This window comes from Phoxinus phoxinus, assembly GCF_949152265.1.
Source record: "Phoxinus phoxinus genome assembly, chromosome: 7".
Taxonomy (NCBI): Eukaryota; Metazoa; Chordata; class Actinopteri; order Cypriniformes; family Leuciscidae; genus Phoxinus; species Phoxinus phoxinus.
The window spans coordinates 12,112,796-12,133,601 of NC_136882.1; the positions used below are offsets into that span (position 1 = coordinate 12,112,796).

A 20,806-nucleotide genomic window follows, 5' to 3' on the forward strand; every position below is an offset into this window, starting at 1 on the left:
AGGTCAACTACCCAAACCTTCTCTCACTTAAACCTCTATTTTAACACTCTTTTCTCTTTTAAAGCCTTCGCCTGTTCCAAAAGTTTGATAATTTCCGAATCCTTGTGTGTGGAGGAGATGGAAGCGTCGGTTGGGTTCTGTCTGAAATCGATAAACTAAATCTTCACAAACAGGTGATTGAAAAGTGCTCTACTACACCATGTAAAGCTGTCCCTGTAAGGTTAGGACTTGGCACACGAGTGTTGAGCAGATGTTTATGAGGATTTCTTAATGAACTGGCTCAGTGATATGAACCGTCTCATGTTGGCAGTGCCAGCTGGGCGTTCTGCCGCTGGGCACCGGGAATGACCTGGCACGGGTGCTTGGTTGGGGGCCGTCGTGCGATGATGACACGCAACTCCCTCAGATACTGGAGAAGCTGGAGAGAGCCAGCACGAAGATGCTGGACAGGTACAGAGCGCACCCTAGCATGTGTCCAGAACTATGTCACATGTATAATATTTGTGTCGTTGGCTACATCTACAGCTGCTGTTCACAGGTGGAGTATAATGACGTATGAGATTAAAATACCTCCCAAACACAGCTGCCCCGTCACACCTGAGGAGGCAGAGGATGGCCAGGTACTAGCAACACATCAACTGCAATGCATACATCTACGTCAACACCATTAAATGAGTTGTTGACATGTCACAGTGTCACATGCTATCTAAGACTAGGTGGCGCAAAATATAACAAAGACAATACATAGCACATCTTTCAGTTGTGTTTCAATCACTGTACACAAAAAAAAAAATATTCAGCACATCCATCGTAACAATGGCTCTTATAACCTGGTTCTATTTTTTAAAAAGACTCACAAATCAGTCTCAAACTTTTAAGTTATTTGTTTGAATTGGTTCAACGACTGAATTGGATGGAGCGAATTAACACCTAAATCACTTACTGAACCTTAAGCCGTTATTATTAATCAAATTTAAGAGACTGTTACTAATATTTGTATATTTGTAATGGAGATTTGTGAGACTTAATAAGTTTCAATAAGTATATTAATAATATTAATATTAAAAATAAGTATTTAATAATCTATGCTATGTGTACTATGTGTAAAATCCATTCAGCATAATTTAATTCGGTCATATTTACAGATGTTCTGCAAAATTTTTGCGGGCAAAATCCAGTCGTTTCCATTGGAGTCCAAGTGATGGCAAAAGATTTCCCCACGCAGCCCTAATGAAAAAAACATATACCAAAATGGATTTAATTTTACAATTATTTCATACTGTATTTAGTATACTACAAATCTATTAACAAATTTACTGACACATTGCTTGAGACTTACTGATATAAATATTATAATTCAACTTTATTTGGAATTCTTCTTTATTGCACAATGCACATTTCTTTCCTAAAATGTGTTTTAATATCACTATTAGTAAGTATAGTATGATATCTGTATAATATCAGTCTTTAAATGCAAGAAATTTAGCATACTTGCATTTTTAGCACAATCAAATAAGCACAATAAGCGTTGACCAATAGAAAGCTGTTTGATTTTCTTTTTTAAATATAATTTTTTAGAATATAGTTTTCATTTCTCCGCAAATGTTACTTTTTTCTTTTGCCCAGCTAGTGCAATTTATGAATATGAATATGACGTGTGATGAGTATAGGTGGCTTCAGTTACAGATATCTGCTTATGAGGATTCAGTGGCTGCTCATCTCACAAAGATCCTGAACTCAGATCAGCACTCAGTGGTCATATCTTCATCAAAGTGAGTCGTCAGTCTCACACCATACGCTTCCTAAGCCACCACTAACAGAACAAACAGAAACTTCTATAAAGGCAGAGTTCCTCTCATCTTCTCTCTTCTCCTCCAGGGTATTGTGTGAGACGGTGAAGGAATTTGTGGCCAAAGTTGGGAAGTGTTATGACAGAAGCAGTGACAGCACTGTGGAAGCTGATGCACTGGCCCTCAAAGTGAGTCTGATGTTTCCTCTCATGACCTCTGACAAGTCATTACTCGACAGAAATACGATGAAAATGCAGAATGAACCTTTTTATCCCTTTTTTCCTCTATCAGCAGTGTACGATTCTGAACGAGAAGCTGGACTCGCTCCTGCAGACGCTGAATTTGGAGGCCCAGGCCATGACGCCGTCAGCCCTCACCACACCACCCATCGTGGAGGAGGAGGTGGAGGAGGAAGAGCTGGATGAAGAGGAAGATCTGAGCGAAGAGTCGATAACGGAGCTGAAGGAGAACGAGACCGAGAAGGGCTCTGCCCATAAGCTCTTCAGACCCCGCGAACAGCTTGTGCTGAGGGCCAACAGCCTGAAGAAAGCACTCAGACAGATCATCGAGCAGGCAGAGAGAAGTATGATTGTCCAGCGTGTCTTTTGAATAGAAAAGCAACACTTGATCTGTTGCTCTGAATATAGGCATCTCCTAAAACGAGTAATCACATGACAGGAATTGATTATATTCAAATGAATTAGCCACATTTACATTAAACGTTTTGAGAGTGTTTTTCTTGATCTTCAGGGATTTATGTTCATTTAAATGGGGGATCAACAAGTGTGTCGATAAATCAATAGTTTTTAGCTATACTCTGTAATACTAAGTCTCTAGGACTAGGAAATTTATATATATATATATATATATATATATTGAAAAACAAAAATATGTTCATGAATATTCCAACATGAACTAACCATGAGCAATACATTTGTTACTGTATTTGTATTTATATGTAATCTTTGTTAACGTAACGTGCATTAACTAATGTTAACAAATACAACCTTTGATTTTAATAATGTATTAGTATATGTTGAAATTAACATTTACAAAGATTAATAAATGCTGTAAAAGTACAGTGAAAGTAAAAATGTATTTGAGTAAAAGTGCAGTTTATTATTAGTGTATGCTAACAAATGTAGTTAACTAATGAAACCTTATTCTAGTATTACCATATTATATATATATATATATATATATATATATATATATATATATATATATATTTACTATTATATATATATATATACTATTATATATTTTTATATATTTTATATATGTATATATATATTTATATTTATATATTTTTTACTAAAAGATTAAGGGATACCACATGGGAACATCCAAGATAAATCACACAAATCAGAGTTTTGAATTGATACATCGCAAAGGACAGTTACAAGTGATTCATGGAAATAAATTGAATTTAGCAATTGTAGTTGCATTTCTGTTTTAAAGTCAGTGTGAAGTGATGTAAGAGTAGTTCTTGATATCAGTTGTTTTGCTCTTTGGGAAACTTAAAAAATGTGTGATGTTCACAATGTTGCTTAATGTTATACCTCCTGCAAAATCATGAATATATATGTAATATTACCCAGCCCTACCTTCTTGTATGTGTCCACGTAAAGAAGTGCATGAGTAAGGCATGAGTAAGATGGTTGTGTTTCTCTGTGCTGCAGTGGTGGATGAGCAGAACGCTCACACTGAGGAGCAGGAGCTCCAGTCTCCCAACGACTTCAGGAAGGACAGCGAGGACGAAAACAAAGACAACGAGAAGGACGAGGACACTAAAGAACTGGAGTCTCTGCCCCGTGAGTTCACACTTTTAAATCTTAGACATGCTGTCGCTGTTATCCGTTTCCTGCGAGACACAAAGTGTTCTTGCTTACCGGCCTTAAAAGCTAAATCCTCCATTGGGTTGCATGCGAATGTGATGGAGCCGTTGAAAAGCGTGCGTGAAAAGGCTATTCTTTCGAATGATGTACTGTGCACACACACACACTATAGGCACATTTTCTGTATGCTTGGAATAACGAGATGATTTATTATTGTTGCCAAAATGGCATTATACAGTAACGGAGTAACTCTGCACTAGGTACTACTTCACCACAATGCTATTCACATGACTTTACTTTCCATTACCTGTGTGAAAAAAAAAAAAAACGGGAAGTAATATTAGTCATGGTTTTAAACATCTCTTTTTAGACTCATTTGATCAGACTGTTGAAATCTGAGGTTAGGGTTAGGCTGGTCAGGGCATTTTTGCACAAAATTACATTCAAAATAAAAAATAACCCACCACTTGTATGCAACATGGTGAGATCATGTGACTACTTTACTTTTTGAAAACATGATGTTGGGATAATGCCTACTAACATATAAAAACATAGTAGGCAGTATACAGTACATATGGCACAGTATTCAGTATGTTAATATTCCATTCTGAACATAACTGTCTTTTCAGCATATTACACAATAATCCTGATCTTGCTCTCTATTTAGGATGGATAGTGTGTGAATTGGGAATCAGTCCTCGTTTCTGATCTGAAGTATTTTAATGTGTTTGTGTCTGAAAGGGTTAGTGCTGCCCTCTAGTGACAAATTATAGTACATTTCAATTCAATGTAGCGGTTTAAAAAAAACAGCAGCATAAATGTTTTTTGTAGACATGGGCTTGTAAATGGCCTGTCGACATATTAAACACACTTTTTAACACATTGAAACACATCGCTCTTTGGTAAAAACAAATAATTACTCTTAAAAACACATTCATCTTAGTTGTTAAAAAATATATATTTATTTGCGTTATACTCTGGTTTATTTTCTATAAATAACCCCCAAAAAAGGCTTTTAGACACATTAAAACACATTACTCTTAGTTGTTTTAAAAATCTAATTATTACTCTTACAAACATTAATCTGAATGGTTAAAAATATATTTATTATCATTATTATTATATTAGGTTATATATATTTTTTATAAATAACCCCCCCAAAATGCTTATAGACACATTAAAACACATTACTCTTAGTTGTTAAAAAAAATTACTCTTAAAAATTGATCTTAGTTGTTAAAAATGTTTATTATATTAGTTTTTTTTATTTTATAAACCCGAATAAAAGACTTTTAGACACATTAAAACATTACTATTACTTGTTAAAAAAAAACAATTATTACTCTACAAAAACACATTCATCTAAGTTGTTAAAAAAATATTATATTTGGGTTTATTTTTTATAAATACGCCATAAAACGTCGTTTAGACACGTTAAAACACATCACTTTTAGTCACAGTTGTTTTTATAAAGCCAGAGTGCTCTCAATGGGAATACAAGCTTTTGTTTTGCGCGATTGCCCAATGACACAATCTTTTTCCTTCAGAAGGTTTGGGATTTCCTTAAAGCGTACAGACTGCAAGTGTTTATAGCTGTAAATATATCTGTAGGTTTCCCAGAGGATCCCTGCGCTATATTTCTCTCCACAGAGAACATATCTTTGTTTGCTGGACAGTGGCTCTTCCTGTTTACACAGAGGCCTGCAGTCTGCTCATGTTTCCAGCGGGGCATGAAAGTTGCTCCGGTCCCTGAGGGCCTCCGTTTCTCCTGCGTCTCTTAGCTGTTAAGTGGCCTTCATGTGTTTCGGTTTGTTTATGTGGCTTTCGTTCTGCTGAATCTGCTGGATCTGTTTTACCGTGGCTTTTTCACTTCTCGTTGTGAGCCAGTGACCAGATCATGCGCGGGTTATTCTTACATGATGGAAAAAAGTTGAGCGTTTGCAAAAACAGCATTAGATTTTGCTGCGTAATGGACACTTGGGCAGGTATTGCTGTGATGAATGAGTCTGCTGTACACATGAGCTCATGTTTTGTACTGTGTTTGTGCTTCTGCAGTGGCTAAGTCACCGTGTTCGCCTCCAGAGAGACGTATCAGTCGCAGCACGCAGTCCTGCGGCTCCTTTTCCATCACTCCCTTCACCACAAGCAAGGAGAACCTGCCCGTTCTCAACACACGCATCATCTGTCCCGGTACGACCACATGACATTACCCCATGTGACAACTGACCAGAAAACTGAGACCATGCGAGCATGTTAAAGGGATAGTTCACCCCAAAATGACATTTCTGGCATCATTTACTCACCCTCATGTAGTTCCAAGCCTGTATGACTTTTGTTTTTCCACTAAACAAAGGGAGATGTTAGGTAACATTTCTGAGCTGTTATTTTCATACAGTGAAAGTGTAATTTCCATACGGTGAAAGTGAATTAGTGACCCGTGGTTGTTAAGCTTTTGAAATAATTCAGAAAAGCAGTCCAAATGTGCTTAATTGCATGGAATGTATCTTCAAATTTTTGAACACTTCAAATTAACACACTTAAGTACACTTTGCAATAATGTAAATTTAAAAATTTCACTATAAAGTACATTTTAAATCATTATGTCTATATTTATGTGTATATATATATTGCAATTACAAATATATTTAAGTAAATTACATTAGACAAGTTACAAGTAGAACATTACAAGTTACAGTAGAAATGACATTAAAGTATATTTTAGTTCACCATAAATGATTATAAGTACGTATATTCGGCTGTACACTTTAACCATATTTCAAAGACAATAGAAGTAAATATAAAATTACAAATAAAGATGTACTTAAGTCCTACTTAAGTGGTTCAAAAAGCAGCCTAAAGTTAAACTAAGTGCATTTACATTGCAATTAACGTGGGCAAAATCAATACATTTAGTTTGCACTTAAAGATATTATTTTAAAGTATATATTTCCATAATAAGTACACTTAACCTCGGTTTCACAGACAAGGCTTACGCTAGTCCCAAACTAAAATGCATGTTTAACTTGTTTTAACTGAAAGCTATTTGCACTGACATATTTAAAAAAATCTCATATATTGTTTTGTCTCACAGTAATGTTATTGTTTTGTCTACGGCAAGTTTATAAAAGCTACTCAAATGTTCTAATTGAACTAAGGTCTAATCCTGTCTTAATCTAAGCCCTGTCTGTGAAACCAGGCCTAAAAGTACTAATAGTGTTTTTTTTTTTTTTACAAAGAAAGTTTTCTGTGATGAACAGACCAAAATTTAGATTTTTGTTTCCTGAAAATAATGCAAATCATTTCACTCTATTCCTCACACACCTCAGACATCTGGAATATAGAGCAATGTAAGTCGTAGGGACCATTTTTCTGATACTTTTGAGGTTTTTTTTTTTTTTTTGAGCTTCCGAAGCTTCTCTGGAAAAGAACAGCATCAACATTCTGTCAAAAATCTTCTTTTGTGTTTCACTAACAAAATAAAGTTTTAAAGGGTTAGAACATCACGAGGGTGCGTAAATCATGAGAGAACTTCATTTTAATGATAGACATGATTTGAATTATGGTTTGCTGTCCTGAAATCTCCCATTGATCTTCGGGTTGGTCTTCAGGTCTGCGGGCTGGTCTGGCTGCCTCCATCGCTGGAAGCTCCATTATCAGCAAGATGCTGCTCGCCAACATAGATCCATTTGGTGCCACTCCCTTCATCGATCCAGACCTGGACTCACTGTAAGAGCTTCACTTTGCTTTTTCTTGTTGAAGTCTATCTTAAAGGTATTCGCATATCTTCCATGAGTCATTTTTCTTCCAGAGAGGGCTATTTGGAGAAGTGTGTGATGAATAACTACTTTGGGATTGGCTTAGATGCAAAGATCTCACTGGAGTTCAACAACAAACGTGAGGAGCACCCAGAGAAATGCAGGTAGTTCAAGAGTTTAACACAGTCTGTCTTCTTTCTTGTACTGCATTTACCAAAAACACTGTTGACATGGACTCAGTGGTTGACTAGTATTTCTCTGACAATCCAGAAGTCGTACCAAAAACATGATGTGGTATGGCGTTCTGGGGACGAAAGAGCTTCTGCAGCGGACCTATAAAAACCTGGAGCAGAAAGTTCAGCTAGAGGTGAGCATAACATACAACATTAAAAACATAAATGGCTAAACACTAAGCTTTTAATTGTCCGAACCACAAATCATTGGTCAGAAAATTCACTAAATTTAAGCAAATGCAAAAAGGTTTTTGGCAGAATATGGGAAGTTGTGTGTGTGGAGTGATGAATCACAATGAAACACGAGTTGCATGGTGATGTTCCAGAGCGGTGTCTTCAAAACTCTGCCGAGAAATATAATAATAAATGCATCTCTACCACAGTGAAGTGTGGAGGAAGAGCTGTCATTGTGTGCGGAGGCTTTTTAGCAGCTGGTACCGTATTATTGGTGAGCTACTTCACTGTGGAAGTCAGTTAATGCTTTGGAGTTCAGGAGAGTATTGCAGAACGGCTTGCTTCCCACAAATGAAAATTTGATGTTATTTTCCTGTCCAAATTGCAACCAGTAAATCGATTGTGAATAAGTTTATCAGGCTACATTTGAACCCTATAGTGAATATTTGGTCTCACATTAAACTCAAACGAACTGGGAGACATTTTTCAACTCCTCATGAACTATTTGAAGCTGTTAACATTGCTAAGTTACTTTATCTACAGTTATTTAGCATTTCTTGCTAATTTCCAGACCAGTGATTTGTGATTAAAATGATTTAAAAGACCACTGAATATTTAAAAATTGCCGCTTTGTCCCATTTTTTAAATATATATTTGTGTATGTATTTTATATATTTAAATCATCTGCTTTTTTAATATTATTGAATACTATGTATGTATATATATATATATATACATTGTAAAAATGCATTGAAAAAAATGTATATAGATATATATACACACACATAAATTGTGTTCAATAATATTCGAAGGGCAGATGATTTAAAGATAAGGATTTTACAATTCGTCACAATTTCTAAATTAAAGATTTTAGAGCTTCGCATAAATATAATAATGTAAATTCCCATGGGGATTTTAATAATGTATATTTCCAGGTATAGAAATCACATTTTAATAATAGGCTACCTCATACTGTATATCCATGTTTTTCAAGACCATGTAAATGGTTCTTCTAAGAAAATAAAAACGGTTGTTGAGGTAGTGATTTAAACCAAGAAATATATTGTTTTGTATTTGTTTTAGCAAGCGGAAGAAGATGGATGGATTTGTTTTAGCTTATTTTAGTACTTATTTCAAATGATGTTTAAATCATCTTGAGGCCTCCTTAGGAAGTTTGCCGAGGCCCCCGGACCCCTGGTTGAGAATCACTGATCTCTAGTAGTTCTCGTTCTGAAAACACAGAATTTGTGCTTTTAAAAACTAAGTAATGTGACACCAGTTTGTACCGTATTTGTGTAAAGGGTCAAACGTTGTCTAAAGTTGAACAATCAGCACATGATTATCTACTGGTTTAAAGACGACAGCTGCTGGAACTGAGCCTCTTCTCGAGCAGAACTTGAAGCGCTTGGGGTCGAGCGGTTGCGTTTGTCCCAGTTTTATGTCCAGTGCTCCTCATGGTTGTGCGATTGATTCTGCAGTGTGACGGCCAGTACATCCCACTCCCCAGCCTCCAGGGAATCGCTGTGCTGAACATCCCGAGCTACGCCGGGGGAACCAACTTCTGGGGCGGCACCAAAGAGGATGACGTAAGTGATGACGCTGGAGGTCATGAGGGTTTCTCTCTCTTCAAACTGCTACCCATCCTGATTCTGAGTTGGTAACTAAGAGTTGAAATATGACTCCATGTAGAGAGGAAATGCGCTGGAGTTGTTTAGTTAAGAGGATGAGTTTGCCCTGTGTTGACTGGTGTTGTCTAACGCGCAGCTGGCTCTGGACAAAACCTTTTCGACCTCGGGGTGACACGGGTCTTTGTTCGCAACAAGTGTCCTGTTGGCAGCTGGTTTGTTTTAGCGCACATGGCCTCGTTCAGGATGAGGTTACCTCCGGACACGACGTGTGCGCTACAGCGTCTAGTTACAGAAGGGAAGAGTGCTTAGATATCTGTAATCTTGGACTGGACATTCGAGGACCCAGTTCAAAAAATTTAATTCTCAAGTCCACTAAGTGTTTTCATAGAGGGAAGAGTAATTAACCCTGTAAAGCATGACTATAGTCTGAAAAAAATCATTTTTTTTTAAATTGAACAGTTTTTTGAACCTTTAGGTATCATATTTGACACATAAGGCTTTTATGGTTCATAAAGTATGATATGGTGAGAAGAATATGGAGCTCATAGTTTTCAAAAATACGCTATTTGGTGCAGTTTCTGATATTTATTTGGACTAAAAGATGAAATGATGATAGCTTGTAATGTAAATCAATGTAATCTTTATAACAGAATACCAGACTACTTACATACAATGCATAAAAATATCAGTTGTCACTTTATATTTCAGTTAATACTTAAATTCTTATTTTTATGTTCAAAGCTCTGTAGTTTTTATTGTGGGGGGCGAAACATGAGGATTGATAGATGTACAAATAAGCATTCCACAAAAACCTTTTCAATCACATTTGCTACTTGCATTTTAAACATCATTTTTCAAAAGAATAAATCATGTCCAGTCCAGTAAATATTCAGCTTGAAATATTAATAACATAACAATAAGTTATTTGTCTATTTGTTGTGAAATCTGTACTGATTTTTATAAAGTAATAAAAATCAGTACAGATTTCACTACAAATATACACTTCTATCACAACCTAAATGATAACATTTTTACAATTATAAAAGGCCTTTTACTTGCCAAAAATCGATGAACTTTCAATCAGAGGATGGAAGGCATAGTAGATTGTGAAGTTTTTTCTTAATTATGTTGATCGTTTAGACTTTAGAAGCTTTAGAAATATCAAATATGATATAGTAGGCAGGATTAGTAATTGTTTAGGAGATTTTTTTATTTCCCCCGGTTGTGGATCTTGAGTGTGAGTCTGTAGGGAGCCCCCTAGTGGTGGTAAGCTGTTTTCATGATTTTTCTTCTTCTTTTCTTTTCCTGCAGATATTTTGTGCCCCTTCATTTGATGATAAAATTTTGGAAGTGGTCGCTGTGTTCGGTAGTATGCAGATGGCTGTCTCAAGGGTGATCAAACTGCAGCATCACCGTATTGCACAGGTAAGCACAACTCACACACAAATGACAGATCTGCAGAGTATGTGAATAATGGTGATAGAGATGTGTAACTCTCCTCAACCCTCTCAGTGTCGCACGGTGAAGATCACCATCCTGGGAGATGAAGGAGTGCCTGTCCAGGTGGACGGAGAGGCCTGGATTCAACCTCCTGGAGTCATCAAGATTCAGCACAAGAACCGGGCCCAGATGCTGACAAGAGACCGGGTGAGTGATTCTGGACGAACAATATTACCATAGAACAGTGGAAAAGAACAGTTAAAGGAATAATTCATTCAAAATGCCATCATTAACACTAACGCTCAGACGTTTGGGAGTCTCTTATGCTCACCAAGGCTGCATTTATTTGATCAAAAATACTGTAAAATCAGTAATATTGTAACATATTTGTACAATTTAAATAATTATTTGAAAGATTAAAAAAAATGTGTATTATCAACAGTTGTGCTTAATATTTTTCTGGAAACCGTGATATTTTTTTTTCAGGGTTCTTTGATGAATAGTAAGAACAACATTTATTTGAAATAGAAATATTTTGTAACATTATAAATGTCTTTACTGTCACTTTTGATCAATGTAATGCATCCTTGCCGAATAAAAAAGTCATTTTCTTACTGACCCCAAACTTTGGACATTAGTGTATATCTCTCTCATGTTGTTTGGACCATTTTTTTTCTCTGTTGTTCTATGAAAGACACACTTTCAAAGGAAAGTGGATAGTGGTTTATACTGACAATAAGCTCCAAAAAACACCATATAATTATCATAAATGCTGTCAATAAGACTTGTGTGCAATATTCCAAGTCTTCTTAAGATACACTATAGCTTCTGGTGTCGGAGAAGCATAAGGCTGAGTAAATTATCACACAAAAAGTCAAATAGAGGATTTTTGTGTGTGCTGTGTTAAAAAACCCATAATGTTATTGTAGTTCTTGACTAAATGTGAGCATGCATTTACTCCTCTCACCTGCACAAAAACAGATTAAGTATTCCTCAAAATGAATAAAAACAGTGAAATGCAAACTCAAAATATTAGGCAAACCTGCAATAATTAAAAATGTTAAATTACACAAATATACTTTATGTATTTAATCTCACTTTATTAGGTAATATCTTTGCTGCTGACCTTCAATGATCCAATTCAGCTTTTATCAGTAATAATAAGCAAAAATTACTAGATAAAACCACATTTGTGTTTCATATTTTTTTGTATATATTGCTGAAGAGTGTTGAACTTTCTTCTTCTGCAATCACAAATGGCAGCACATCTGGTTTGTTTGAGCGGCGCCCTCTACTGTACAGCCGTGAATTTGCATTTCCTTCAGCCTGAGAGGCTTGTTCATTTCACTTTTGATGTTAACTATTGGTTTTGTTTTTGTTTTTTTTGTTATTAACAAACAAGCAGAGAGAAAGTGACGCAAAAGTAACGTAACAAATTACTTTCTTTAAAAAGTAACTTTCCCAAAGACTGTAAAAATAATAAAACTGTAAAAATGTGTTTTTTGTGTATGCACTACTGAAGTGTAGATTTCGAGCTCAATGCAAGACAAAAAACTAATTTTGAGAAAACAGCCTCTTAAGATATGCATTGTAATTTAAATCAACGACTCGGACGTTATAAACAAAACACTTACATGTATTTCAGATGTTGTCTTTCCACTAGTCTGAAATGAGAAATGTTATGGAAGCAAAAATAGCCCAAAATCTCAAAATTGACCAGTGCCTGAATAAACGGTTTTGCCTGGAGTGTCTAAGATCAGGAAACCAGTCCAGATCTGTCACCACTGGGCTGTTTGTGTGAATTGTGTCTATTAAACATTGGATGTTAAAACTCACTGTCCTTTAAATGACTTCTGTATTTGTTTTGAATAAAGGCATTTGAAAACACGTTGAAGTCTTGGGAGGATAAGCTGAAATACGACAAGCCTCCGCTGAGGCCTCACCTGTATCCTCAGCATTCTGTGGATCTGGCCACAGAGGAGGAGGCCGCGCTCATCCAGATGTGCGCTCGAGCCGCTGAGGATCTCATCACCAGGATCTGTGAGGCTGCCAAAAACTACCAACTCCTCGAGCAGGAGCTGGCCCACGCCGTCAACGCCTCTTCACACGCCATCAACAAAACACACCCCAAGTTCCCCGAGGTGAGCGACGCCAGCACTGTTCACACCACTGCCACACAAATCTACTTTCCCTCCATTCAAAACAACGACAGCTCACCACAGTATTATTTTTTGGGTTTGGTGTGAAAGAGTTCATAGGTACATTGTTTTGTGATAATAGTCTTTAATGTTGTGCTCCAATGTGAATCAAACGTTGATTTGAAGTAAAAGTATTGAAAAATCGGACAAAAAGGTTACAGGGCAACGGGAAAAGGGTTTGTTCTCAAATTATTTTTTGCTCTTCACTTGAAGCATTGTGGATTACTTCACTGAATCATAATCAAGTTATAATATAATGTATAGTCTTTAATTTTAGGCATGCAATATACACTTGCGTTCAAAAGTTTAGGGTCAGTATGTTTTTTTTTACGTATAAATATAAGAAATTAATACTTTTATTCAGCAAGGATGCATTAAATTGATCAAAAGTGACAGTAAAGACATTTATAATGTTACAAAAGATTTATATTTCAAATAAATGCTGTTCTTTTTAACTCTTAGTTAAAGTCAATCAAAGAATAAGCAGTGCAACTGTTTTTAACATTGATAGTAATAAGAAATGTTCCTTGAGAATCAAATCAGCATATTATAATGATTATGTGACAGTGAAGACTGGAGTATTAATGTTTTTACTGTATTTTTGATCAAATAAATGCATATTTGGACATAAGACACAATTCTCCGATTGGTGGATCTGTAGTTTCTTTACTAGTGTTTGTAGATATACGCTATTATACACTTTTTTTAAGCACATAAAATGGCTTACCGATCTCAGAGCTCATGGTAGTTTTGTATGAAAATCTTTGTGTTATTATTATTAAAAATAGTTTTCTCTTATGAGAAAATGAATGGTATTTTATTTTTACATTAGGAACCCAACATTTGTGCTCATAGTTTATACAAGTCTCGTATTCATGGGTATATTCTCACGTCCTGATTCGTCTGTTCTCCTCAGAGCCTGACAAGAAACACTGCCATTGAGGTGGCGAGCACCGTGAAGGCTCTGCACAATGAGACTGAGTCTCTGCTAGTAGGACGAGTGCCATTGGTGAGTTCACTGTGAACATGATCTGGATTGAATGTTTGTAACGTAATGTAAAGCTCATTCTCATTCCCTTTTTCCAAGGCATAAATGTGTATGATGCTGCAAAGCAGGTCCCCATAGGAAAGAATAATCCACACTGTGATGCAGAGCAAATATTATAGCTATCCATTTTTAGGGAGTTTTAGAAAAAGCATCTGATACAAAGCACAATTTCATTACGAAATTTCATTCAGCTTATATTAAATGAAACATAATTGCCTCCAAAAGGAATCCTAAGGTATGAAAGCGCAACTTTCAAATGCTAATCAATAACATTTTCCCTCAGCAGAATGACCGATGCATTTGACTAGTCCACCAGATAGACCAGCACAAAACCTGGAAGTGGATTGATGTGTAATCTTGTCTTGTGAGCGCTCTGATAGAGATCTACCGTATGTAAGCCCTGACTGTGAGTTTATCTCTGTAGCAACTGGACCCTCCACATGAAGAGCTGCTGTCCAATGCCCTGCAGAGCGTGGAGCTTGAACTGGGCAAGCTGGCGGAGATCCCGTGGCTCTACCACATCTTACAGCCCAACGACGAGGAGGTGAGCACAAAAAAAAGCTGTAACTGAGAGCAACAGAGAGAATAAATCCCTTAAATATAGTGTGCCTAGATGTAAGGTCTATATAGAGGAACCGAATTAGTCAGCTATCTACCTACACCTGTTTCCTGCAGGGATAGTTTTTAAAAATGAGCCACTTCCAAATGTGGTTTTAAATCAGATACATATCTAATATCTGGACATCTGACCTGTGTCTAAACACCCATATCCGATTCCCCTGGGAACTCCAAGTCGAGGGCGTCACGTTTTCCCAACAAAGATAGCTTTTTAATGTCGGATTATGAAGCAGACGTGTCTGTATGTGCTTCCACTAAAATGGAAACTTTATATACAGTATAGCTAAGAAATTGCACAAACACAGAAACATTCAGGAGCATAGAAACTGGTTGTCAACCTCTCCCCTGTGAATTTTATAATTAAAAACAGCTTCGTTATTGAAAGCTACATTATATTTCTCAGCAACGGTGAGACAGATTTGCTGTTTTTGTAATTAAACTAACGAGCTTCACTATTACATAGACGCACACACGCAAACTCACAATCTCTGTCTTGTTGATTCATTCGAATTAATTCAAATTGATCTTACCCCGCTACTTTATTTCACTTCAGAATTCTAGATCTAACGAGCTTGTAGATAAAATAACAAATTAAAATTACCATTTGTTTCCGGACTATATCCGTTCAGTCAGATTTTGGGCTGCAAACATCCATGACAGCTTTTAACTTATCAATGCTGGCAAATAATCATGGCCACCCATCATGAATTATATGTATTATTTTAGTACGGCCACTCAAAGCCTGAGGATTAACCATGTCGCATAGTAAAGAGATCACCAACAGAATCATTTAATGTAAACAGATATTGGATACCAGACGTGTCTACAGTGAATCAATGTAAACGGGGCAGGACAAAAAAATCAGATATGGTCAAAAGATCAGATCTGTACATTAAGACTTGCAGTGTAAACACAGCCTTACATGTATTAACAAATATGAACTGAATGGATGTTTTGCAGTTCCTATTAGACTGACAGGTCATTTTGTGTGAGGCAGGATCCCTCCCTCGAGTACGGAAAAAGAAACAGTCGGAGTGGCATGTTTCGCATAGTGCCAAAGTTCAAGAAAGAGAAACTCCCCAAGAAGTCCAGTCCACAGTCAGGTAAGAGTGTGTGCGTGCGCGTGTGTGTGTGTGCGTGTGCGTGTGCGCGTGTGTCCGCATTTACTTGAATATCCTCACATGAGACGGACACTAAAATCACGGATACCTCATGCTTTTTTGCATTCATTGTCATGTAAAACTGTTTTAGTGTTACATTTCATTGGAAAAGATACAAAAACAGAATTATTTTTGGGGGGAAAAGATTGTTCATAATTGCTGACAATATGGGGAACTGTTAAAGGAAGTGATGTCAGATCTCTGAAGCCCATGGAGGCAGAGACACACCGCTTGTGTGATTATATAGAGCGCCATACAGCATGTACATCCTCTTCTGAGAGGACTTTCTGTTCATGTCCAGTGGTCCTCAGTCCAACCCAACCATCCATGAGCACCCCTGCACTCCTCTGGTCATGGTGTTGTCCTGTGAGTCAGAAACAGTCCATGTGTCTACACATGAACAGCAGGCACAAACCAAGGTGTACCACACAGAAGGGGGACAATAGAAACCGCTCACACAACAATAGAAACCCAAACACAACATATTGCACATGTAAATGCTTAAAGGTGAAGTGTGTAATTTCTAGCATTAATAGCACTTAATGGTATTGCACAAATAATGATTGTTTTCTGAATAAATGTCCCAAACGCTCATTCTGCCCAGACTCCTGCCAAACTGAGAGTCTTTCCCCAAACTCTTGTCATTGGTTGAGGTAGAAGTTGATGTTTAGGACGCTCAAACAAACAGAGCAATGTTTGGAAAGTGCCATAGTCTGTTCATAAGGAAGTCAATCTTGTGTGGCCCGACTTTTGACTTTCTTCATAAAGTTTGGTTCACACTGCAGCTTATTCTGGCAAGGATCCGCCTATTTAGACAGGAAGAGACTGTGTGACTGACATATAAAGTGCCCAAGATCCTTACGTTTTGATGTGCCTATCGGGGTGAATTTATCAAAAATATTTGATTTCTTGATTTCATTATATTTGGTGAAGAAAAAATCAGTTTCGACCTCTAAAAATGTGTATTATTAATTAATTCATAATAAAAATAATTTTGTATTTATGTGCCTTTAGCACACTTTAGATTAATGTACCGGTACCTGAAATATTTATAAAATATGTATAGTTGGAGAAAAAACTCAAAAATAGGCAAAAATTTGAATTATCTTTGTTGTTGTTGTTAGTGTTTTAGTGTCACCTTTTGCTTTGTTTTGATTAGAAATTATGCAAAAGAGTGTTTTTGAAAAAATATTATTCATGTAATGAACAATAATAGTTCATGCTAATAATAATCATTGAATTGCTCTTTAATATGAATTATTATTATTAATAACCATAACAATAATGATGCATTAAAAACATTAGGGATGCACAATATATCTGCCACCATATCGGTATCTGCCGATATATGATCATTTTTAATGTTATCAGCCGATAATTAGGCCGATATATTAAAGCCAATAAATGATGCATTATTTCCTTCAGCTGAGACACTTCAGATAGGCACTGTTCCCCGGGATGTTTTTGAATTGCTTGAAATATGATTGGAATCCCTTCAAAAAAGGAAAGTATAGTTAAGTGCAACATGTGCTGTCATATAGGCTGCATAAAATTATAATGAGAACATTATAATTGTGTGCTTGGGACATGGCTTTTAATGGTGAGACTTTTGTTTTTGTAATCAGGCTCTCAAAAATGATATAAAAATTTGGATTTAGATTTATCGGCCAATATATCGGTTATCGGTATCGGGCAAAATGTTCATATCGGTGCATCCCTAAAAAACATTCCTTTCCTTTTCAAAGTTGTGGTTTCAGAAAAATGGCAACATCTAAGTACACAGACTATGTGATCAGAATTACGTCTGTCCAAAAGTCCTGCTCAGTTTACAATCTTGGAAACAAAGCAGAATTGATATTTATGCTTGTGACTCTCAAGTGCGGATTTGATGGCGCTGTCCTCGAGCGATGAATTCTTCCTTCGTATCAAAACAAATTACACACATCACCTTTAATCCTCCCTGAAATCTGATATCTGAAGACTGTACACACTTTGCACATACTCTCCAAAAAAGCATTGCGAGGGAGTCAAAATAGTTTTTCTACCTCTTTTCTGTCAGAACAGATTGATATTCACCCACACTCTTAAACTGAACGTAGATTCGCGCTGGATTTGAGGCGCACGTCTGTTACGGGGATTGAACACGACAACAGAGTGCGTTGTATTTTGGTATTTTGGACGGTCTGAGCGCAGGACTTTAGGAGCGTTAGGTCGCACAGGCTTCAGCCTCCCATTCCCTCTTCTTCCTGCTGTCTCTCCTGTCTCTGTGTCTGCTCTGAATGGGATACTGGTGGACGTGCCACTGTGATAACCTGCATGCCAGAAACGCCTCTGGGTGTGCCAGTGACCAAACCGAACCTGTTTAACCCTCTCTTTGCCAGCTGCCGCCGCCACTTCTCTCTGTCTTCTCTTTCCTGTTTGATTTATTTTTTGGTCCCCTTTTCCTTTTGTGGTGGTTTTTTGACTTGTTCCTCCTCTCGGCCTGACCCTGTTTGCCTGTGTTCTTGCGAGTTCTTACGGGGGTTGGACACTGAAGGGGGCTTCTCGCTCTGTACTTGTGTAGTTCAAAGGTGGGGCACTGAGGAGGTTGCCGCCTGGCTGGAGCAGCTCAGCTTGGGGGAATACAAAGACACCTTCATCCGCCACGACATCCGCGGCTCCGAGCTCCTGCACCTGGAGAGGAGAGACCTCAAGGTATACACACAACCCCTTTCTGTGCCTCACCATGTCCCTCAGAACAACCCAAAACATTCTTTTCTCTGTCCATCTCTCTCTCTCTCTCTCTCTCTCTCTCTCTCTCTCTCTCTCTCTCTCTCTCTCTCTCTCTCTCTCTCTCTCTCTCTCTCTCTTTCTTTCTGTCATCTTTACCTGTCACCCTGTTTGCTATTTTGTGCTGCACTGCTCTGCTTGGCTTCCTCTGTGCAAGTGCCATTCGGATCTCAAATTACTTACACGAGTAGCCACCTTGACGCACACGTAGGGTTATTTTAAGTCGGCTAGGCTCGAAAGACGTCAGCGCGGCTGATTCACACCGACATGCCTCTGTTTGTGTAGCTCATGAGTACAGTGAATGTGTGTGTGTGTGTGTGTGTGTGTGATTTGGTGACAACTTCAAGCATATCAGGCCCTGTTTACACCTGGTATGAACATCCATCTCAGGTGATGTGATCGTAAGAAATCTTTGATTTCTTGACTGCACTTTTGTTCAAAAGTTTGGGGTTGGTGAGATATTAATGTAATAATGAAATAAGTGTGTTTTGTTTACTGTAGTAAACGCTGCTCAATGGCAAAATACAGTGAAAGCAATAATATTGTAATACCCGATCCACTCGCTCAACTTTACTGTAGTAAACGCTGCTCAATGGCCATACTGGTTTAATTCAGCCATATATTTGTATCACTGCATATTACAGTGGTTCTCAACTGGTGAGTCAGTTGACACGACAACGATTTACTAAAAATGGAAACGGTTTTCCTTTGCATTTTTGAAAGGTTTCATATAAAGATGACAACATTGTCAAAGATCCCTGTTCACAGATCTGTGAAAACGACTAAAACACTGTATCATGCATGCCAGGTCAGTAGTTGGCGATGTCACTTTGTTGTTTTGGTTGTCAAGTACTCGCGCATGTCTATACGTAGACTGAACATGTAATACGCATGCGCATGACGTCTCAGGCCCCGCAAAATGCCATTATTGTAGCTTGGCAACTCAGCATTGGCATGGTTCAATCTGAGGGGCGGGATAAACGGTTGTCTTTCAAATTCCCTCTGCACGCAATAGGATAGAGCTACAACCAACCAGAGCAAGGAACGGTTGTGTCTGAGTGAGTCCCATGCGTTTTCCCAAACTCCGAACACATCTTCCTTTTTTAAGAATGACTTCAGTGCTGTTCTTTGTTCTTTTCTCGTAGAAAAACTTAACTCCAAGTCCTCCAGAGTCGCGGCCAAAGCCGATTCGAAAGACCGCTGTTCGCCAGCAGCAGCAGCAGCCATTCTTTGTTTTCAACCGTCACAACTGCCGTTATTATGTTAAGCCCGCCCACTGACTCTATACACGATGTGATTGGCCTGACTAGAGTTTGTTTTTTCCAGCTCGAAAGCCAACAGAGAGTTGCTAGACTACCCTGGCAAAATTAATTTTGCTGCCGCTAGGGTGCGTCTAGATTTCCAGGCTACCATTATTGTATAAATGAATGGCCATAATGCATGAAAAGTTTTCGTTTTTTAGTTGAAGACGGTGTCGTGTGAACACCCACCACTAGGTTTGCTATAAACTGCAAATAAAATACCATAGTTAGAATGGGAAAATATAAACTTTTTAAAGGGAGGAAAAAACACTAGAAAAACCAGCTGAGAACCACTGCATTATAATGTATCATTACATATACTATGTTAACACTACAAATGCAATGTTGTCACAGGCTTTTCTGACTACCTCTGCATGAAGTTTGTTTGAGTGATCAAATCCCAAACCAGACTCCATGTACACCTGTATGTAGTGCTGTTCCGTTGAGACTGATGCTAATATGAGATGTAAACAGGGCCTTATTTACAGCATTTATTCGGTTATAGCTGTGTAGTGGAGCTATTTTAAGCAATAAAACTGTACAAAATAACAATGTTGACGAATTACACAATGGGTTCATAAGAGCAGCTGAGTGTTGCGTAGTGCTGAATGTTTATGTGTTTGGTTTTCTGCTCACACTTATCACAAGCACTAGTGAACCTTGGACTGTGCCATTTTTACTCCTCTGTTATGTCCTCCCATTTCAAATGTCCCTGCCATTTTTCTGGTTTAACCTCATTCTGTCTTAAGGGATGTCCTCAAATAGATAAAAAAAAAAAAAAACATTTAGGACAGAAATAGATCTGAGTGTTTCAACTGTAAACCAGTCAAGCTAAAATTGAGTGGTATTGTGGG

General features: G+C 37.5%; 1 protein-coding gene across 7 annotated transcripts in view; it reads left to right on the plus strand.

Moving 5' to 3' along the window:
• Positions 1-20,806, plus strand: part of dgkh (diacylglycerol kinase, eta) — an 89,566-nt gene that overhangs the window by 62,606 nt on the left and 6,154 nt on the right. For 5 of the 7 annotated variants that reach the window (XM_079618442.1, XM_079618440.1, XM_079618445.1 and 2 more), the window contains 19 exons: positions 65-173; positions 311-450; positions 539-620; positions 1,681-1,772; positions 1,879-1,978; positions 2,082-2,373; positions 3,473-3,604; positions 5,684-5,818; positions 7,237-7,354; positions 7,437-7,547; positions 7,654-7,750; positions 9,269-9,376; positions 10,730-10,843; positions 10,931-11,065; positions 12,733-12,999; positions 13,973-14,065; positions 14,529-14,648; positions 15,720-15,825; positions 18,446-18,576. In XM_079618442.1, coding sequence (XP_079474568.1) covers positions 65-173; positions 311-450; positions 539-620; positions 1,681-1,772; positions 1,879-1,978; positions 2,082-2,373; positions 3,473-3,604; positions 5,684-5,818; positions 7,237-7,354; positions 7,437-7,547; positions 7,654-7,750; positions 9,269-9,376; positions 10,730-10,843; positions 10,931-11,065; positions 12,733-12,999; positions 13,973-14,065; positions 14,529-14,648; positions 15,720-15,825; positions 18,446-18,576 — 2,482 coding nt within the window. The remainder of the gene's footprint in view (positions 1-64; positions 174-310; positions 451-538; positions 621-1,680; positions 1,773-1,878; positions 1,979-2,081; positions 2,374-3,472; positions 3,605-5,683; positions 5,819-7,236; positions 7,355-7,436; positions 7,548-7,653; positions 7,751-9,268; positions 9,377-10,729; positions 10,844-10,930; positions 11,066-12,732; positions 13,000-13,972; positions 14,066-14,528; positions 14,649-15,719; positions 15,826-18,445; positions 18,577-20,806) is intronic. The other 2 variants (XM_079618441.1, XM_079618443.1) reach the window with 2 other exon arrangements.